Source organism: Morchella sextelata (genome assembly GCF_020137385.1).
Source record: "Morchella sextelata strain SCLS chromosome Unknown scls_2, whole genome shotgun sequence".
In the NCBI taxonomy this organism is placed as follows: domain Eukaryota; kingdom Fungi; phylum Ascomycota; class Pezizomycetes; order Pezizales; family Morchellaceae; genus Morchella; species Morchella sextelata.
The window spans coordinates 1085968-1102275 of NW_025408617.1; the positions used below are offsets into that span (position 1 = coordinate 1085968).

General features: G+C 46.1%; 4 protein-coding genes across 4 annotated transcripts; 3 read left to right on the forward strand and 1 right to left on the reverse strand.

Moving 5' to 3' along the window:
• Nucleotides 1–1621: 1621 nt before the first annotated feature.
• H6S33_005541 (uncharacterized protein) lies at nucleotides 1622–2830 on the forward strand (the record flags this gene model as incomplete). Its single annotated transcript, XM_044836898.1, has 5 exons — nucleotides 1622–1685; nucleotides 1750–1830; nucleotides 1896–1952; nucleotides 2006–2237; nucleotides 2497–2830. 5 exons carry the CDS (start codon nucleotides 1622–1624, stop codon nucleotides 2828–2830), a joined length of 768 nt encoding a protein of 255 aa, XP_044698850.1.
• A 4088-nt stretch (nucleotides 2831–6918) lies between these two features.
• H6S33_005542 (uncharacterized protein) lies at nucleotides 6919–8755 on the forward strand (the record flags this gene model as incomplete). The annotated part of the gene is made up of 7 exons (XM_044836899.1): nucleotides 6919–7037; nucleotides 7090–7255; nucleotides 7318–7486; nucleotides 7540–7603; nucleotides 7692–7812; nucleotides 7871–8085; nucleotides 8149–8755. The coding sequence occupies 7 exons, from the start codon at nucleotides 6919–6921 to the stop codon at nucleotides 8753–8755; spliced, it is 1461 nt and encodes a 486-aa protein (XP_044698851.1).
• Nucleotides 8756–9944: 1189 nt separating this feature from the next.
• Nucleotides 9945–11787, forward strand: H6S33_005543 (uncharacterized protein; the record flags this gene model as incomplete). Its single annotated transcript, XM_044836900.1, has 6 exons — nucleotides 9945–10150; nucleotides 10215–10305; nucleotides 10368–10524; nucleotides 10595–10835; nucleotides 10921–11502; nucleotides 11568–11787. 6 exons carry the CDS (start codon nucleotides 9945–9947, stop codon nucleotides 11785–11787), a joined length of 1497 nt encoding a protein of 498 aa, XP_044698852.1.
• Nucleotides 11788–12556: 769 nt separating this feature from the next.
• On the reverse strand, nucleotides 12557–16009 carry H6S33_005544 (uncharacterized protein; the record flags this gene model as incomplete). The annotated part of the gene is made up of 3 exons (XM_044836901.1): nucleotides 12557–14011; nucleotides 14082–15179; nucleotides 15614–16009. The coding sequence occupies 3 exons, from the start codon at nucleotides 16007–16009 to the stop codon at nucleotides 12557–12559; spliced, it is 2949 nt and encodes a 982-aa protein (XP_044698853.1).
• Nucleotides 16010–16308: the final 299 nt, after the last annotated feature.

Sequence of the window (16308 nt, forward strand, 5' to 3'; positions counted from 1 at the left end):
GTTGTGTTGTGTTGAATCTATCATACGTCTTTGAAATCATCACCTATCCTTATAAACTTTCTTGAAATCTGTTTTGAATCAAACCGTTGAGACCGGTTGAGTTTAGAATTGGATGATTACAGGCCAAGACTCTCTACATCCTCCTCGGCTAGTGATTAGTGAGAACAAGCTTTTACGGGTGTGGGGTGTGTGTGGTGTGTGTGGTGTGGGAGGTGTCGAGTGCGATTCTGTGATTATCAGCGTGCGCCTTTGCTTTATAGATTCTGGTGCATATGCCTGGGACTACACAATTGCAGGAGGACTAAAATAAAGGGACGAGAGTAAGTGAACTCCAGAGTACGTGTGCTGCAATGTAATTGTAGCATGATTTACAGTTACCTGTAGCTATCGCTCGAACGAATATGTATGTGCATGGAAAAGTATCATTGTTATCATGTCAGTGTACATAATTAGTGGGGGTAAATTGGTCATTCTGTAATAATACTTTTCTAACTATACTTTGAAAGTGTGGAAGTCTAAACCTGCTCATGATTGGTGTGATCCTACTGGCCTCGAGGCATCTTTTACCGCGCTAGGAATTTGAGATCTGAATGAAATCGCTGACTCATCTATCGGTCCTGAAAGTGGTCGAGAGCCGCTGAAATCATTCAATCTAACTGTCACGTCGAAGCCATCCAATTTATTTCGAGTTCTAGCTTGTGTGTGTGTTGAGTGAGAGTACAGTCCATAAGATGGCAGATCTCGACTAGCTTTACAGGGGGATAAGCGAGACACGGGGATTTAGAAGAACCTAGCTATATACATGTATGTATTTATTCTGAGGGCTGCATCACAAGATCGCACTCGACATGAATGTTACAGCTCTGTTGGATACCGGGCAAACCACTAGCATACGCTAGAAGGGAATAAACCTAACCCTCTGCAAAATCTCCGAGGGGTCGAGGCCTAAGGCCAAATTGGGACTAATTTTGGTTGGTACAATTTGTCCGCTCCGCCGGTTAATGCGGTATCTGACTTTTCTCCAAATGATGTTGAACCCGTATTTGAACAGCTTTTCTAAATTCTAACACATCTATGTTGTCCTATCGAGACTCTCATGCCTCCTGAATCAACCCATCTAACGACACGTTCACCTTTTAACAAGCTCCTTACTCAAATCTCACCACTGTGCGCATTTAGGTAGAAAATCATTTACGAAATAATATAAACTTCTCCAGCCTTTGTGGCACCGGACTGGCAATATTAATATGAGGCCAATGCTTCGACGGCTTTCCATCATGTTCAGTGTCTTTGTATTCGAAAGACAACGGATTTGACAGACCCTTATATTGTGCATGTAGTTACCTCAAATTACGTCACGTTCTAGGCACGGGGCCATCGAATTAACAGAGGCTGGAAAAAATGCATCTGGGCGGCAAGCGGTTGTGGCCTAGTTATTAACTCCTGGCCGTCAAGCGGCTTCAGCGGAAGCGTTCTCCCCGTCAGGCATGCTAAGTCAGCATGGGTGGTGGATTTTATACTCAAATACCGGCGTCATCCCTTCGTTTTTTTTTTACTCACGACACTCTCCTCCCCATCTCATTATAATTTCACGGAATTTTGTTGAAAAAAGAATCGAATCATGCACGCTACATATTTATTCCTGTGCCTGGCGATTATTGGGGCGTTGGGGTTGATTGTGAGTGGTGAGTATTGAAATAATCTCCTATTTTAGCAGTCTCGTGGTGGCTAATGCGGGAATTAATCCAGGATCTCCTCTTGAGCCCAGGCAAGAGCTTTCCGACGATGAGCCGAAAGCATTGGGTGTTATCGAAGATAAGAAACTTGGAGGTCAGATTATCCACCGAGTTTACTACGGACTGATATTTTTGGAGCGCTAAGACTTGGATTACTAGATTTCTGCGATAGTTTAATAAGCAACAACGCCTCAAAAAGAGATCTAGATACCGCTGGTATGCTGCCAGCTAATTCGTCCTTAGCGCATCCAATTTAACAAATCACATAGTACAACTCTTCGCTCGCCAAAACGTGAACACCAACATTAACAACAACGACAACGAAGGTGATGGTAACGGCGATGATATCAGCTATAGCTCCTCCTATAGCAACGGGCAGGAAGATATCGATTATAAGATCAATACGATCACTGTTCCAGATGACTTGAAGGGATACTATCCAGATGCTATCGAGAAAGCTTGTAAGGATTACAAGGATAAGGCAAAGAGAGAGGTTAAAGCGTGAGTAACAGTCTTGTTTCTTGTTTTACTTGCTGTTTTAGAGATGGGTATTATGTAAATTGTATGATATTTGGTTGAGTGGTTGTTATGATGATGTTGCTGGTAGAGTTATGTTTGATATACTGCCATTGTAATGCAAACGGTACTTTGATAGTATTGTCTTTATTACGCGTAGTGACGGCATCGTTTATTTTTCACTACCAGCTTACCAGTAGGGATAATGATAACGGTATTGTATCTGTTAACATCTTAATTCTAGTGCTATAACAAGGAAAGCCACCCGTGTAATACAAAAACGCATCATAACCACCGCCGTAACCACCACCGAAAGAATAACGACAGCACCGACGGAAACCTACCTTTCAAACCCAATGTGTGTCCCACCACGACGATTGACACCGGTTAATGTTCAGATTACAGCATTAACGACTTATGATTACGGTGACATCGCTACGCCGACACTAGCGTTGCCTGCTATGGAGACAGGGAGGTTTAGGACGAAGAATAAGGGGAATTTGATTCATAACATCCCCCGGGATTTCTTTGGGAAAGGGGGCGCTGTGGGAGCGGTGGGAAAGGCCGGAGTGGTTTAGTTGGGTGTTTCGATAGCCAGAGTTTGGGCTTGTATGGGGCCATGGGGGCGATAGAACTTTTTTTTGGGGTTAGATCCAGAGGTTATATAGATTATATGAGATATTTAGACAAAGAGAACTAGATAATAGGCTCAGGACCTTAGGATTCTTAGGGAGATTCCCGAGCGAGTGAATAAAGGCGATACGGCCGGATTTCCTGTTATGTTGATCATCTTTAGTCCTGCTTCCTACGCCTGATATTTGTTGTTTGGGGTGGCGAAGAAGCTTAAGGCCTTCTGCACGGAGAAGAGCAGCTGCCTCGAGAGATTATTGTCTTATGAGATACTCGCGCGTTAATTAAAAGGTCGTAAATTTGTGTGGAAATACCTAGCTTGAGGAGCTCAAACTTATGTCAATGATTGGGAATGCAAGATATTTGGTGAAAGGTGTAATGACCGTAGGAGCGGGGCTATAGCCGACAAAGCAGAAAAATTACAATGTAATCATCCCAATCTCACCGTCCATGGTGGTATTATTCGCTATTGGTTGAAAAGAGAGGGCTGCACTGCCAAGATTCTTTGGACAGTCCGGCCACCACCACCTTCAACATAAAATTCCATTAAACTACCCCACTTCTGTGGAACTCCACCCAAGAGTAAGTCTCCCCAACAGATTGGTTCAAAGCTTAATGCCTTACCGGAGATACCATGAAAACCTATATTTCGCAAGTCCGCCTAGTGAAAGAAAATAGATAATGTGTCAGACTACCAAATCCCATGTTCGACTCGAGCTCGATCTCAATGTGGCTTCAAGGCAAAGTGGGGGCGATACATTCATCGAAATGCCTCGGCCTCGTTTGGGGTGTGTTTCTAGGTCCCGAGGCAGCTCACCATGAGAATAAGCTGAGACGTGCAGATCAGAATACGATAAGAACGCCCTACACGCTTATGTGAAACCCTAGCGGTACCTTGGATATGCCATTTCTATCACTGTAATTGAGATGGACCATTCATCAAGTTTTGTTAGAATTAAACTTGGGCTGCGCCGGCGGGCGAACTTAACCACAATAGATTAGTCAATTTGTCAACTGAGTTAGTAGATTTAAACACAAAAGATTGGAGAGGGGGCTTAATTATGAAAGAACTACCTGCAAAATATGTCATGATATGTATTATATGACAGCTGGCTTGTATTTGAAAAATATTTTACCCATGGTATTCCTGTTTATCATGAATTATCACTCGGGATACGAGACGTTGATCTATATGGTTAATTTCAAACACTTATAAGAGCCCTGGAGCTCACAGGTGTTAGAGAACGCTAAGACTATGCGGGGAGGCGGTCCGGCGGTTGTATCCTAGCTACGTGTAAGCACGCGTCTATCAGAAGTATTGTAGCTAGCGTCTACTGAGATTTAAGCTTAATTTCCCTCTGGAATTTACCCTGTATACACGTATATATACACGTCATATTTATGCCAAAGGAGACTGAAAGACCATGTAGCCCCCACAAATCTAGATGGGTAGAATGCATGCGCCCACGTGGTGTGATTCCACAATTCGGACTTGCGTACTTTGGAGTGAGCCCGCAGAACCCAACGGCAAAGGCGTGTGCAGCCCTCCGTTTGAACCTGTGGAGAGCATAAATCCCCTGCCAAGTTCATGGCCAGGTACAGAACGCTTAGGTGTTCTTTGGGTGGCATTGACTCTTTCTCTGATTTGAGTTGCGTCCCGGTCCGGGGAATATACACAGCAAGCAAAACAGTACTAAGAGCGAGGTTAGAATTTAAATCGATGTAGGAATTTCCACTTCACGCGGATAAAGAACTCTAATAATTATTCGTGTAGATACTGTGAATTCACAATATCAGTGAGCGTAGCAGCTGTCGTCGTGCGGCGTGTTCATGCAGAAGAAGGAGGTCCAGGATAAACAACCTCACACACCTAAGTAAAATAAGGATGTGATACCAAGAAATATCTGCATGAGTACGCACCCATGAGATGGCCGAGGTTTTTTGCCCCTCGGTACCGAGGTTTTTTCGACTTTGCCTCGGTGGAAATTATTGACGCGGCCTAGAGCAGGGTTGAAAAGGTTAAATCAGGAAACCTTGAGCTCTGAGCTGACGTCTGTAGTTACAGATTTCGTCTAGGATTGGGCCTTGAAGGCTGGGAAGGTCTGTGGGGAAAAATCGAATATGGGTGTAGGTACTCTATGTAGAGTAGGAATGCCAGAACCCCTCATGTGGCGTCTGTGAAGCGTTTAGGCCCCATTCTTGGGGGCTAGATATGCTTATCTCATATCGTGACATCTCGCTCTTGGGAGTAAGTTCCTTTACCCCTAGCTGTCTTCGTGGGACCTAGTTGGCACTGTAGTTAATCGAGAGTGTTGGTTTTCCCAAGCTTGATCGATTAGGATATGAATTCCAGCAGCATCTCGATTTCTCTGAGCTGCTGCTTAATACTCTACCGCTGGATTCCGTCTCCTACTATTCGATAAGACTTAGTCGCCGGTTGTCCGACGATGCGGGGGATAATTCTAGGCAATTAGGCATACATGTTTGCCAATTCCGTGGCGGAGAGATCCATTGGTAGGGGTTTGTTCTTCCAAAATTGTGCAACCCACACTAACGAGTTTCTCCACATATGGGGAAGTAAGCTTGTTAGAGCTGTGGGGTATGGGGTAAAACTAGAGCCTCGGTTGTTGACTAGCGCGGTTAGAGGTGCTCACTATGTACATGCATGTTGGAAAATCATTACCCTTGCAACCTCCTTCATGGCCAGTATTGGTTCCTTTAGAGCCTCAGGAATTCGAAGGTTAAACATCATCATGACAGATTTAATGCAAATCCTCTTACTAGAGTGATTTTCTTTTGATAACATGAGCTATCTAGCGCCAAATTTAGTGAAGTGGCTGTAATACTAATACAGATACTGTCATATCTGAGTCTGAATTCATGAAATGAGATGAAAGGAATCTGTTTAGACTTAGTTTGAAAGGTAAAACACATGTATATATTGTGTGACACCAAATCTAGGTAACCAGTCATTGGGGTTCGGTAAATTAGTACTGTGCAAGTCGGCCCCCAACCCAAGACACCGTCACTGATAGATTTTAGATTGATTCAACACCACTTAGTCCGTGTGAATCGGAGAAATCGGGGGTTTTTGGGAATCTCTAAATAAAGTACTACATAACGCTCTGTACTCAGATGTCAGCAGTACACATATGTACCAGGTAAGGGGGTTCGATGGGCTAGGTATCCTGGCGATTTCCAAGTGCATAACCTGGAGATCTTGTGAATTCCTAGTAGGAGCCATAAGACTGAAGTGAAAGCAAGGAAAGATACGTTGAAGCTCATAATTGCAGTTAGATAAGTCGTTTTGCCCCCTATAGAAGCCTTCGAGTATATAGTATCATTAGCCTTGGTTGGACTGAAAGACAGATGGACTATTAAAACGCCAACATCCTGGGAACGCCTGTACCTAATAAATCTCTAACCATTAAGATCTCCTTGCAGGATCTTCAACCGCATATGCAGGAGTAGTTAAGCAGTAGTCACGTTTGCGGCTCGACACTGATATGAGGACCGAGGCATGAATATCTGCCCCCATCCACCAACATCGCCACAGTTGAATTAGAGACCAGGTGGTTATCGTGATAGATATCAGAAATCAGTGATTTGATTCTTCTACTGGTTTGATGTCAGCTGAACAAAAATGGGACGGGTATGTATACGTTAGTCTATGCTTAAAACGTCGAGCTATAAACAAATACGCATGTATGGGTAGAGACATCTCTGTAGTAACAATCATGCAAGACCCACAGATAACGTTCTTCTAACGGGAATTTCCGCCTGGAGAGAACGGGGACCTTTGGCGACATACTTGGCATGCAGCCCGAGAACAGGTACCCCAGTCAACTGTGGGGTTAACAAGAGTAACTATCCATGCGGTCCGCACACCCCAGATTTTACATGTTTCTCCTGCCTCTTCTGGCATGTGAGTGCGCACTTTTCCTTCAGAAATGGAAACTGGGGTTTAGTATATAGTCTCCGGGAGTCCTGTCCCTCTCTCTCCTCCAGATTCCGACATCAAACCAACATTACCACAATGTCGGCCAACCAGAACAAAGAGGTCTACGCCGTTGACGATGCCGTTGATGACGCCAGTAAGGGTCACTCCGAGCACTTGGAGAGCGGAGTCGACCTTGCTTATGAGAAGAAGATGATGTTGGTCTTTACCACCCTACTCAAAGACGGTTCTAACATGAAGCAATTGCAGGCGAAAGATTGATATCCGCCTCCTACCTATCCTAGGTATCTTGTATTCGGTCTCTTTGATAGACCGCACAAACATGTCGAACGCTGCAGTAGCTGGCATGAGAGACGAGCTGAAACTGAAAATCGGAGACCGGTACTCGATCGCATTGCTGATCTTCTTCATTCCCGTAAGCATTTTCTGCTAACCGCGGTGCGTCTCATGTAGTTGGCTGACATTGTGCTTGTGTAGTATCTCCTCTTTGAGCTTCCGAGCAACATTGTGCTCCGTCGTGTCGGCGCCGCGAAATGGTTGGGCACGATAGTTATGCTTTGGGGTGGTGTCATGATCGGGATGGGATTTGTGAAGGATTGGAGAGTATTGGTTGTGTGTCGAGCGATTCTGGGATTGTTTGAAGCAGGTAGGGCAATATTCAGGTTTGATTGGATGAAGTGTTACTGATTGGATGGCAAGGCTTCTTCCCAGCATGTGTGTATTTGATTTCGTCGTGGTATGTGAGATATGAGGTACAGAAGCGGTAAGTAATCATGCGCACCCCGCTCATATGCGCACACAGCATAAAACATTAATTGAGACAGTACTGACAATATGTCATAATAAATTAGACTTGCCGCATTCTATCTCATCTCCTCGATGATCGGAGGTTTCTCGTCAATCTTAGCATACGGATTGATGCAGATGAATGGACTGGGTGGCCTTGGCGGCTGGCGGTGGATTTTCATCATTGTACTTCCCTCCCCATTTCCCCTGTGACCGCAGTTTAGTCGTACTAACCAAATAACAGGAGGGAATAATCACGTGCGTGTGTGCAGCCTGCGCCTATGTCTTTATCATCGATTTCCCAGACAAGCTCCTCGAGCACCGAAAGCCATTCTTGACGCCCCGAGATGTGGAGCTCGTAAAAGCCCGAATTGACCGTGATCGTGACGACTCGGAAGCAGATCCTCTGACATGGGCAAAAGTCGGATTGCATCTATCAGACTGGAAACTATGGCTCTAGTATGTGTCTTTACTATCCTAGCTTTTCTTCCATTATTCCTCAGTTCTAACCGCAAGTAACAGCTCTATTCTCTTCATGAATGCCACTGTTGCTGCCTACGCTTTCCCTTTCTTCATGCCCATCATCCTCCAGATCGGAATGGGCTACACCGCGGGGATGGCCCAAATCCTCTCCGCCCCACCATACCTCTCCGCCGTCGCCATTGCCCTAGTGCTCGCCTGGCTCTCTGACAAGACCCGTCTTCGTGCGCCCTTCATCATTATCGGAAACATCCTGGTTGTTGTCGGCCTCTCCATGACCGCCTACCACAAAAACAACGGAGTCCGCTATCTCGGAATCTTTATCGGTCTGGCGGGGGCTCAATCAAACATTCCAGCCGTGCTCACGTACCAAGCCAATAACATCAGAACCAACTCAAAGAGAAGTGTTGGATCCGCGCTCCAGATTGGGTTCGGAGGCATTGGGGGTATCTATGCCAGCACGGTATTCAGAGAGAAGGATCTGCCGCGGTACCTTAACGGGTTGTGGGCAACCATGGCATGCCAGCTCTCCACGATTTTGTTTTTGGTCATTTTCACGCTGTACTTCAAGAGGAAGAACAGGCAGCACAGAGAAGGGACGCTGACAAAGCCCCTTGAAGGACATGAGGACTTTACGTACACTATCTAAGGTTTATGGGGGCCATTTTTGGATTATGAGGATTTTGAGATGTATTTAATGACTTAATGGAACGATTGAACATTTAACTTTGAAGTATGAAGTGTTTATCATTGGCCCAATCAAGATCACAACTCATCACTCGAATGTGTAAAACCGTGATATCCAATCATTACTAGGAACATCACTAGCGTATGCCCGCCTCATCGCGAGCATCTTCCTTGATCGTCAAGCTCTACGATGAGAGTCGCTGTTTTAGATCGTTTTGTGGCACTGTGGGAATGACGTAGTGCGGATAGACACACGTACCGTACACATGTCGAAGCGCGCAGTACTACTCGACATCTCTCTCCTATCATTCCCCTCTCCTCTGGATACGATTGGCTCCAAGAACAACCGATTGTCCACCGTGCCAACTTCCCGCGAAATCCATGATTCTCAATGGGTGGAAACCAACCCCCGATCCCCCTGTGAAGTTCCATCTAAAGTAAAAAAAAAGTCTCCATCCGCTAGAGTGTTAGATTAGTACCTAGGACCCCTGCAGCTAGCTTGTCTTGTACCCCACAAAAGTCTTCCATTCTTGTTTAATTTGGCATGCCCACTATCCTCCCTCCCCACATGATCGGTGTTGTCTCCGCACCAGCCGGTTAAAGTGTGAGGGGGGTTGGGATCGTCACTTGATGTTCGGCTACCAACTTTAGTTGGGCTACTTTATGTACTGCCGTTGATGGATACCGTTGATATGATGTGTATGAGAATTTAACGGTGACCTCCGCCATGTGCTGTTGGTACTGTTGAAGCAGAGCGGGGAATTGGTATGCATGTAAAGGTATCTACTGTAGCTACTCTACTATTCTACCAACTACATGCGATACATGCGGCATGTAGTAGTAGTAGTCAAGTGACGTCGAACAAGCATTTGTGGCTAATCAACTAACACGCGGTCCATAGTCAGTAGATTTATACCCCGCAAAGCCCAACGCCTAATTATTAGATCGAATGTGGCTGACTCTCCCAACATTCGGGATGTCGGTGGGATAGGAACCGAGCGCGAGGCTCGCTTAATCCCGCTTAATCCTTGCCTGCATTGTAGATCCCCCATATACCGAATACCGAAGGATACTTAAAACCACCCTGAAATCTCTCTCGACCTGGCTCTCGGAATTCAGAAGAATGTTATAACGAGTTATATTCGCCGAAGATGGACGCCAAAGACCCAACAACGCACCAACACCTCGAGTCGAGAATCAATAACCTCAATGATCACGATGCGCAGCTATATCAGTCCTTTGCGTCCAGAGATGCGGAGTGGCACGATCATATGACGAAGCAGTTGTTGAGAAAGGTTGATACTAGGTTGCTTCCTATATTAGTGTTGATGTATCTATTGAACTTTCTGGATAGGACGTAAGTAATAGATTGAACTATGAGGGGGGGTTATTGGGGGGACATATTGTTAATTGTTATAAAGGAATCTGGCGCAGGCAAGACTGGGGACGTTAGAGAAGGATCTGGGGATGGATGGTACTAATTTCAACACTGCTACGAGTGTTCTGTTCGTCGTTAGTAGTCTTCGAAATCGTAATTGAAGCGGGCCGTAAATTAACTCCCAGTAAATATATAGGGCTATATATTAATGCAACTCCCCTCCAATCTTCTCCTCACGCGTCTCAGGCCCTCAGTATATCTCGGGACAGTAATGGCAATATGGGGCGCTATTTCTGCAGCTCAAGCTGGGGCTCATAGCTACGCTGGTCTTGTGGTTGCCCGCTTTTTTCTAGGTTAATTCTATATCTCAAGCCAGTTGGCTAGCAAATCGTTCAAACATCTAACCAATTCTGAATGGAATAGGAGTTGTCGAGGCACCCTTTTTCCCCGGTGCGCTGTTTCTGATGTCGAGTTGGTATAAAAGAGATGAATTGGCGCATCGGTACGCATTCTTCTATGCTGGGTCCGCGTTAGCAAACATGTTTGGCGGGCTCCTTGCAGCAGGGGTGTTAGGGAATCTAGATGGTGCTCACGGAATCTCAGGATGGCGGTGGTTGTTCATCATAGAGGGCGTCATCACGATCGGGATCGCAATAGCCTCCATGTATGTAGACACCCAACCCAGACATCTTCTACGCCCTCGCAATCAGCCCGATAGGTGTATATTCTGACGATAATTAAACCCACAGCTTTCTCCTCCCCGACTACCCAGCCACCACCAAATGGCTCACCCCCGATGAGCAGAACTACGCACAATGGCGCCTCATCTCCGACACCGGCGAAGCCGACCACGCCGACGGCCTCCCAATCTGGCAGGCCATCAAACTCAGCTTCACCGACTACCGCCTATACCTGTTCATCCTGCTACAGCACTGCAACCTCCTCTCCCAGTCATTCACCTACTTCTTCCCGACCATTGTCAACACGCTCGGATACCCGCGCGTCACCACACTGCTGCTTACGGTGCCCGTGTGGTTCGCTACATTCTGCGTCTCCCTCGCCGTCACTATCCATGCCTCGAGGACGAACGAGCGTACATGGCACATTGTGATCCCGATGATGGTGGCGTGCGTGGGGAATGTGATTGTGACATCGACAACAAACACGGGGGCAAGGTTCTTTGCGATGTTCTTGATGCCTATGGGGGCGCTGCCGGCCTTTCAGGTGATTCTGGCGTGGGTGGCGAATAGCTTCCCAAGGCCGGCACGGAAGAGGGCGGTGTGTATGGCCTCGGTGAATATGCTTGGGAATGTTGCGTCGATTTATGGACCGTGAGTAGATTTTTCCCTGCCGGGCACGTGGTGCGAGTGATGGCTGATGATGGATGTGGGTGTAGGTATATGTACCCTTCGACAGATAGTCCGAGGTATCTTGCGGGCGGGAGTGCGACGGCGGGTGTCTGCCTGGCTTGTGCGGCGATGGCGCTCGCGGTCAGATTCTGTTTGAAGAGGGAGAACGTGAAGTTGGAGATGGCAGAGGAGCGGGAGGATGAAGAAGGGGCGGCAGTCGGGCAGGGCGAGGATGTAAGAGCAGCCGGATTTAGATATATTATTTGAGAATTCTTGGAGAGAATCTTTTTGGTTAGATACTGGCCTAGGGTAATGATAACGACTTTATGCATGGAATATCACTCGGTATATTCGGGAGTTGATAAACGTTGAAACAGAACGAGATTGTGGGGGTCATCGATCCCGCGAAAATTGCTCGGGCTCTTTTGCTCTGTTGCCCAGATAATAAAGGATGAGAGGAATGATGATTGAGGTGAGATGGGCTGCTGCAGCTTAACTTATAGGCCTCGAAGCTAACACATATGCGCAACATGCTTTGCTCAACTGATTACAATTACGTAACTGTTGTAACGTGTTTTAACGCCTAGTCTGCTAGCCTGCCGCATGGCGTCCGTAAGAGTGGATTGAGTGGATTCCTACGCTTTGCGCCTCATGATAGCTATCACACATGTATAGATGGAGGACTAGTACATGTAATATCGACTCGGTCTACACTAGATATATGTGATTTGTTAGATTTACGAGCAGATATGAGCATTTATGCTACCTTCTCTCTATGAGCTTACTTGTCACCCGCTAGAACCCCCAAAACAGCAGATTAATCAATGGTTTCATTGATTTTAAACTCATACTTTGCAACAACAAACAGTGGTTTATCATTTACAAAGTGCTGCTTTCTTTTATTCTCTTGATGGTGTACTCTTCCGAATTCCCCAATCTATGCCTACACTATTGACCACCCTCCCCCTGAATTAGAGTATTGTTTATGGAGACCGTCCTCAAAAAAATTATCAAGAAGCGCTGCGTGGATGAAAAATCAAATCGGGAAGCGCCCATTTGGTTGGTTTCTGACGCCCGCAGTTGTTGGTACAATTGACCTTCCCAAGTTTTTTATATCTGCCACTGTAGTATTCTTCAATACTCCCTTCCCGGGCCTCCTACCAACCCCCACACCAAGTTTTTTTGTCAACAAGTCCAGTTCTAATTGGTTAGCCTTTTTCCACTTGCTAAACGGAAATGCCCTTTTCGCGCGCAGCTCATCAAGCCTTTTAAGGTCATCGGCGCGTTGATCGGCCTTTTCCTTCCGCATTCTCATCCTAGTTTTGATTTTCAAAAGTGCTTTGTCGCGCTGAAGTTGCCTTTCTGCCTGCCTTTTCGCTAGATATTTTTCTTGCGATAGGGTTCTGGTAATGTTTATAGACCGCACAAATCTGGGACTTTCATTAGACTCTAGCCTCCCTTTGCCCTTGAACTTTCCAGTCTCTTTATAGATTCCACTATGGTGGGAATCACTTGAGACGGCTTCTTCTCCGATGTGGACCTGCGGTGGAACTTGATTAATATCAGATTCTTCTGTATCGTTTCTTAGGGAGGTAGCCCCTAGCCCCTCAGAGGACGACTTCAGCCTTCCAGGCCCCTCGGATTTGCTCTTGCGTAAAGGAGGCAATATGCTAGCCGCCCAAGATTCGGTCCTTTTCGTGATGGTTTCAGCTAACATAGATTTTGAAAAGCTCATCCCAATATTTGGAGATCTTCTTTCAACACCTCGACACCCATATGAATTCTCAGAAAGATTATCTTGAAATCCTGGATCACCTGTATTGATGCCTTTTCTCTCATTCATTGGTAACAATGGTTTCTCCGGTGATCTTCTATCATCCAGCGTCCTTCTGGTGTTTTTCCCCGGGGAAGGATGATTTTGGCTCGAAGGAGCCAGAAAATAATAGAACTTGTCCCACACAACGTCTCTCCAGCTCTTCTTTGTCTGTGCCTTCTTCTTAGGTGTAATAACGCCGAATGAAGAATATGAAGACGCACTGGGTAGTGCGCAATGATTGGACCGGTTTTCTTGTACACAGCTCCTAGAGAAGCTCAAAGGCTCTGTATTGGTTTTAAGGAACGCCAATGATTCATGAGTTCTCCCCCGTGTCTGGGAATCAAGTTTGTGACGAGCAACTTGCTTACGATTTTCTCTTTCTATCTGCCTGCGAGATAATATGCGTGAAAGTAGGGATTTCCGTTGTGCCTTCAAATAGGTTTGAGATTCTGATGCCGAAGACTGTATTGGGCATGAACTTGAAGAGCAACTTGTATTTGTTGGTCCTTGACACTCATAATCTAAAACCTGGAGACTTTCCGCCCCTTTACCTATCTCTGGCAGTGTCTTTGCCCGTACAAGGTTAAGGTTCAGAGTGTTCGGCAAACTGCGAAGCGTAGATCTTACTTTCGAGATTCTGATTTCTCGAGCGCTGTGAGTACTGGTAGATAGATTCTTGGTTTGGTGTTAAATCCACTATTATATAATGTTTAATTGCCCGAAATCCCAGAATATATAGACTTACGGTTGGCTCAATGCATCCTGGCTCTAAGCCGAAATGTTCCCTCCATTCTCTTTCATCCTCACTGGTGCTCATAAACCGGCTCGTTTTATCGTCGTATTTTTGCTCAGATTCATCGTGATACTTCGGGTTGGAGACTTCGCCGCCAAATGACAATTGAAGCGGTGCAGTTGGGACCTTAAGGGTAGATGCCGTGATGCCGCTTAACGAACTCGAATCTAATGTTTTTAGTCCCGGTGATCTGGAGTCAGCAACATCAATTATCCCAGCGGCTTTCAGCATGCCTTCATAACCAGAAGATTCCATTCCAGGACTTCTAACTGGAGCGACTCCTATTTTACGAACGAAGCTGTCTTCGGCCTCCAAATCCGCAATTCTCCATGCCTTCTTCTTTTCTTCAACAACCATGATTGCAGACCCCCAGCCCCTTCCTGCACGTTGCCAATCATCTCGCATTTTCCACCGCTCCTCGTCGAGCTCGCGTGTAACGTCTAGAATACTGGTACCGCGTTCAAGTAGCGCTAGTTTACGTTCGTCGAGAGCGGCTTTTATCTCCCGGACCCCGAAGCTTGTTGAAGACCTCAACTGTCTTCGAGGATTTCGTGGCCAACGAATTGGTCCTAGGTTATGCTGACGATGATATTCTTCTAGGATCGATCTCCTAGGGCCTTCAAAAAGATCCGCGACTCTAACCCAAGATTGAACTGGTGTTATACTTGAATTCCGCAACCTCCAAGAGATCAAGTAAAGGAGATTTCCATTATCCCGACAATTGTGGTTTATAATCCCGATGACCTCACCATTAGCCAGTGATTCCTTATGGGTTTGCTCCTGTTTTAATTTAGAGTGGGGTACCACTCGGGACCAGTTAGAATTACTCGAGCCTGGGCTCATAACAGAGCTGCGCGAGTTCGAGACTTCCGCACAATACCCCGCTGGCTGTGGCTTCGACTCGGGTGACATAATTCGGGACTGTGACGAGGCCGGTGTGTCTTTCGGGCTATATGTCGTTTCAGAATAAGGATTAGGTGACTTTGTGGGGCTATCTCTAGACTTAAACGACCCAGGTTTTGAGTTGCGCTGATCTCTAATCTCTTGAGACTGTACCAAGGTGTATGCATCTCTTATTGAGGTTTTAGTTAAATCTAAAACGCCAGAATTAGAGAATCTAGGAGTACTTGGTGCTTTCTTTTCCCTGCTATGCTGGGCCCCATCCATCTGCTGCATTATACCCTCAGGGTAAACTAGGTATGAAGAACAAGGAAACGAGAGAAGTGGGCTGGGAAGATCAAGGGAACTGATACTGCATGGACTGACAAGATCCGATAGCCCCTGGGTGCTGTTTTCTTCGCTCGAAAAACTCAAGTAGCCATATTGCGAAGAAGCCGCCACCAACAGAGTAGTAGACTTCCGACGGGACTTTTAAATTCAAATTAATAAGACTTTTCTTAGTTGGCACATGTAAGGTTTGAACCGGAGGTGGATAATTGGTGAAACATCAGAAACTAGAATTCAAAATTGTATCAAGTACATACCTTCAGAATTTCTTCCACGTTTCCGCCCTCCTCAAGCCTTCTCCATTCATCTTCCCATCGGGAGGCTCGTCGCTGATAAGCCTTCACCGATAGCCTCAACTCCATCTCCTTCATCCGCTCTTGCTCATCCATCCATTCGTTTTGCTCCTCCATGAAGCTTCTATATAATTTAGCCGCCTCGGCTGAGTCGTGGCGATGCCGGTATAGATGCTGAGCATGTGAAACACGACGTAAGTGCTCCTGGTGACGGACCTCTTCAACGTCCCAGAAGTACCCGTGCGAGTTTGAGGGCATGAAACGGGATGATGCAAACATCTTTGCAAGAAGCCTGTCACCACCTGTTCTTGTGAGAGCGGATGAAGAAGAATTTGCGGGAAGAGAAGAGTGTGAAGGCATAGCGACTCGGATCTACACACTGGTATGGATGTTCTTTGGAAGGATGCTGATGGAAGCTAGGTCTCTACGGTATACTGAAAAAGAGTCAAACACATATATAGCCATTCACGTGCATGCGCATGTGTATTGTACAAGTATACGTATCATCTATTGCATCTAGTCCGTCAATATTCAATACTGGCCTTTCCCATCGGATTAAACACTACAGGAGGTTTGAACGGAATTCTAGTATAACCACTCTTTTGGTCCCCCATGAGGAAGGGGCAGCAACTCTTTAACGGCCATAGGAAACATCTACG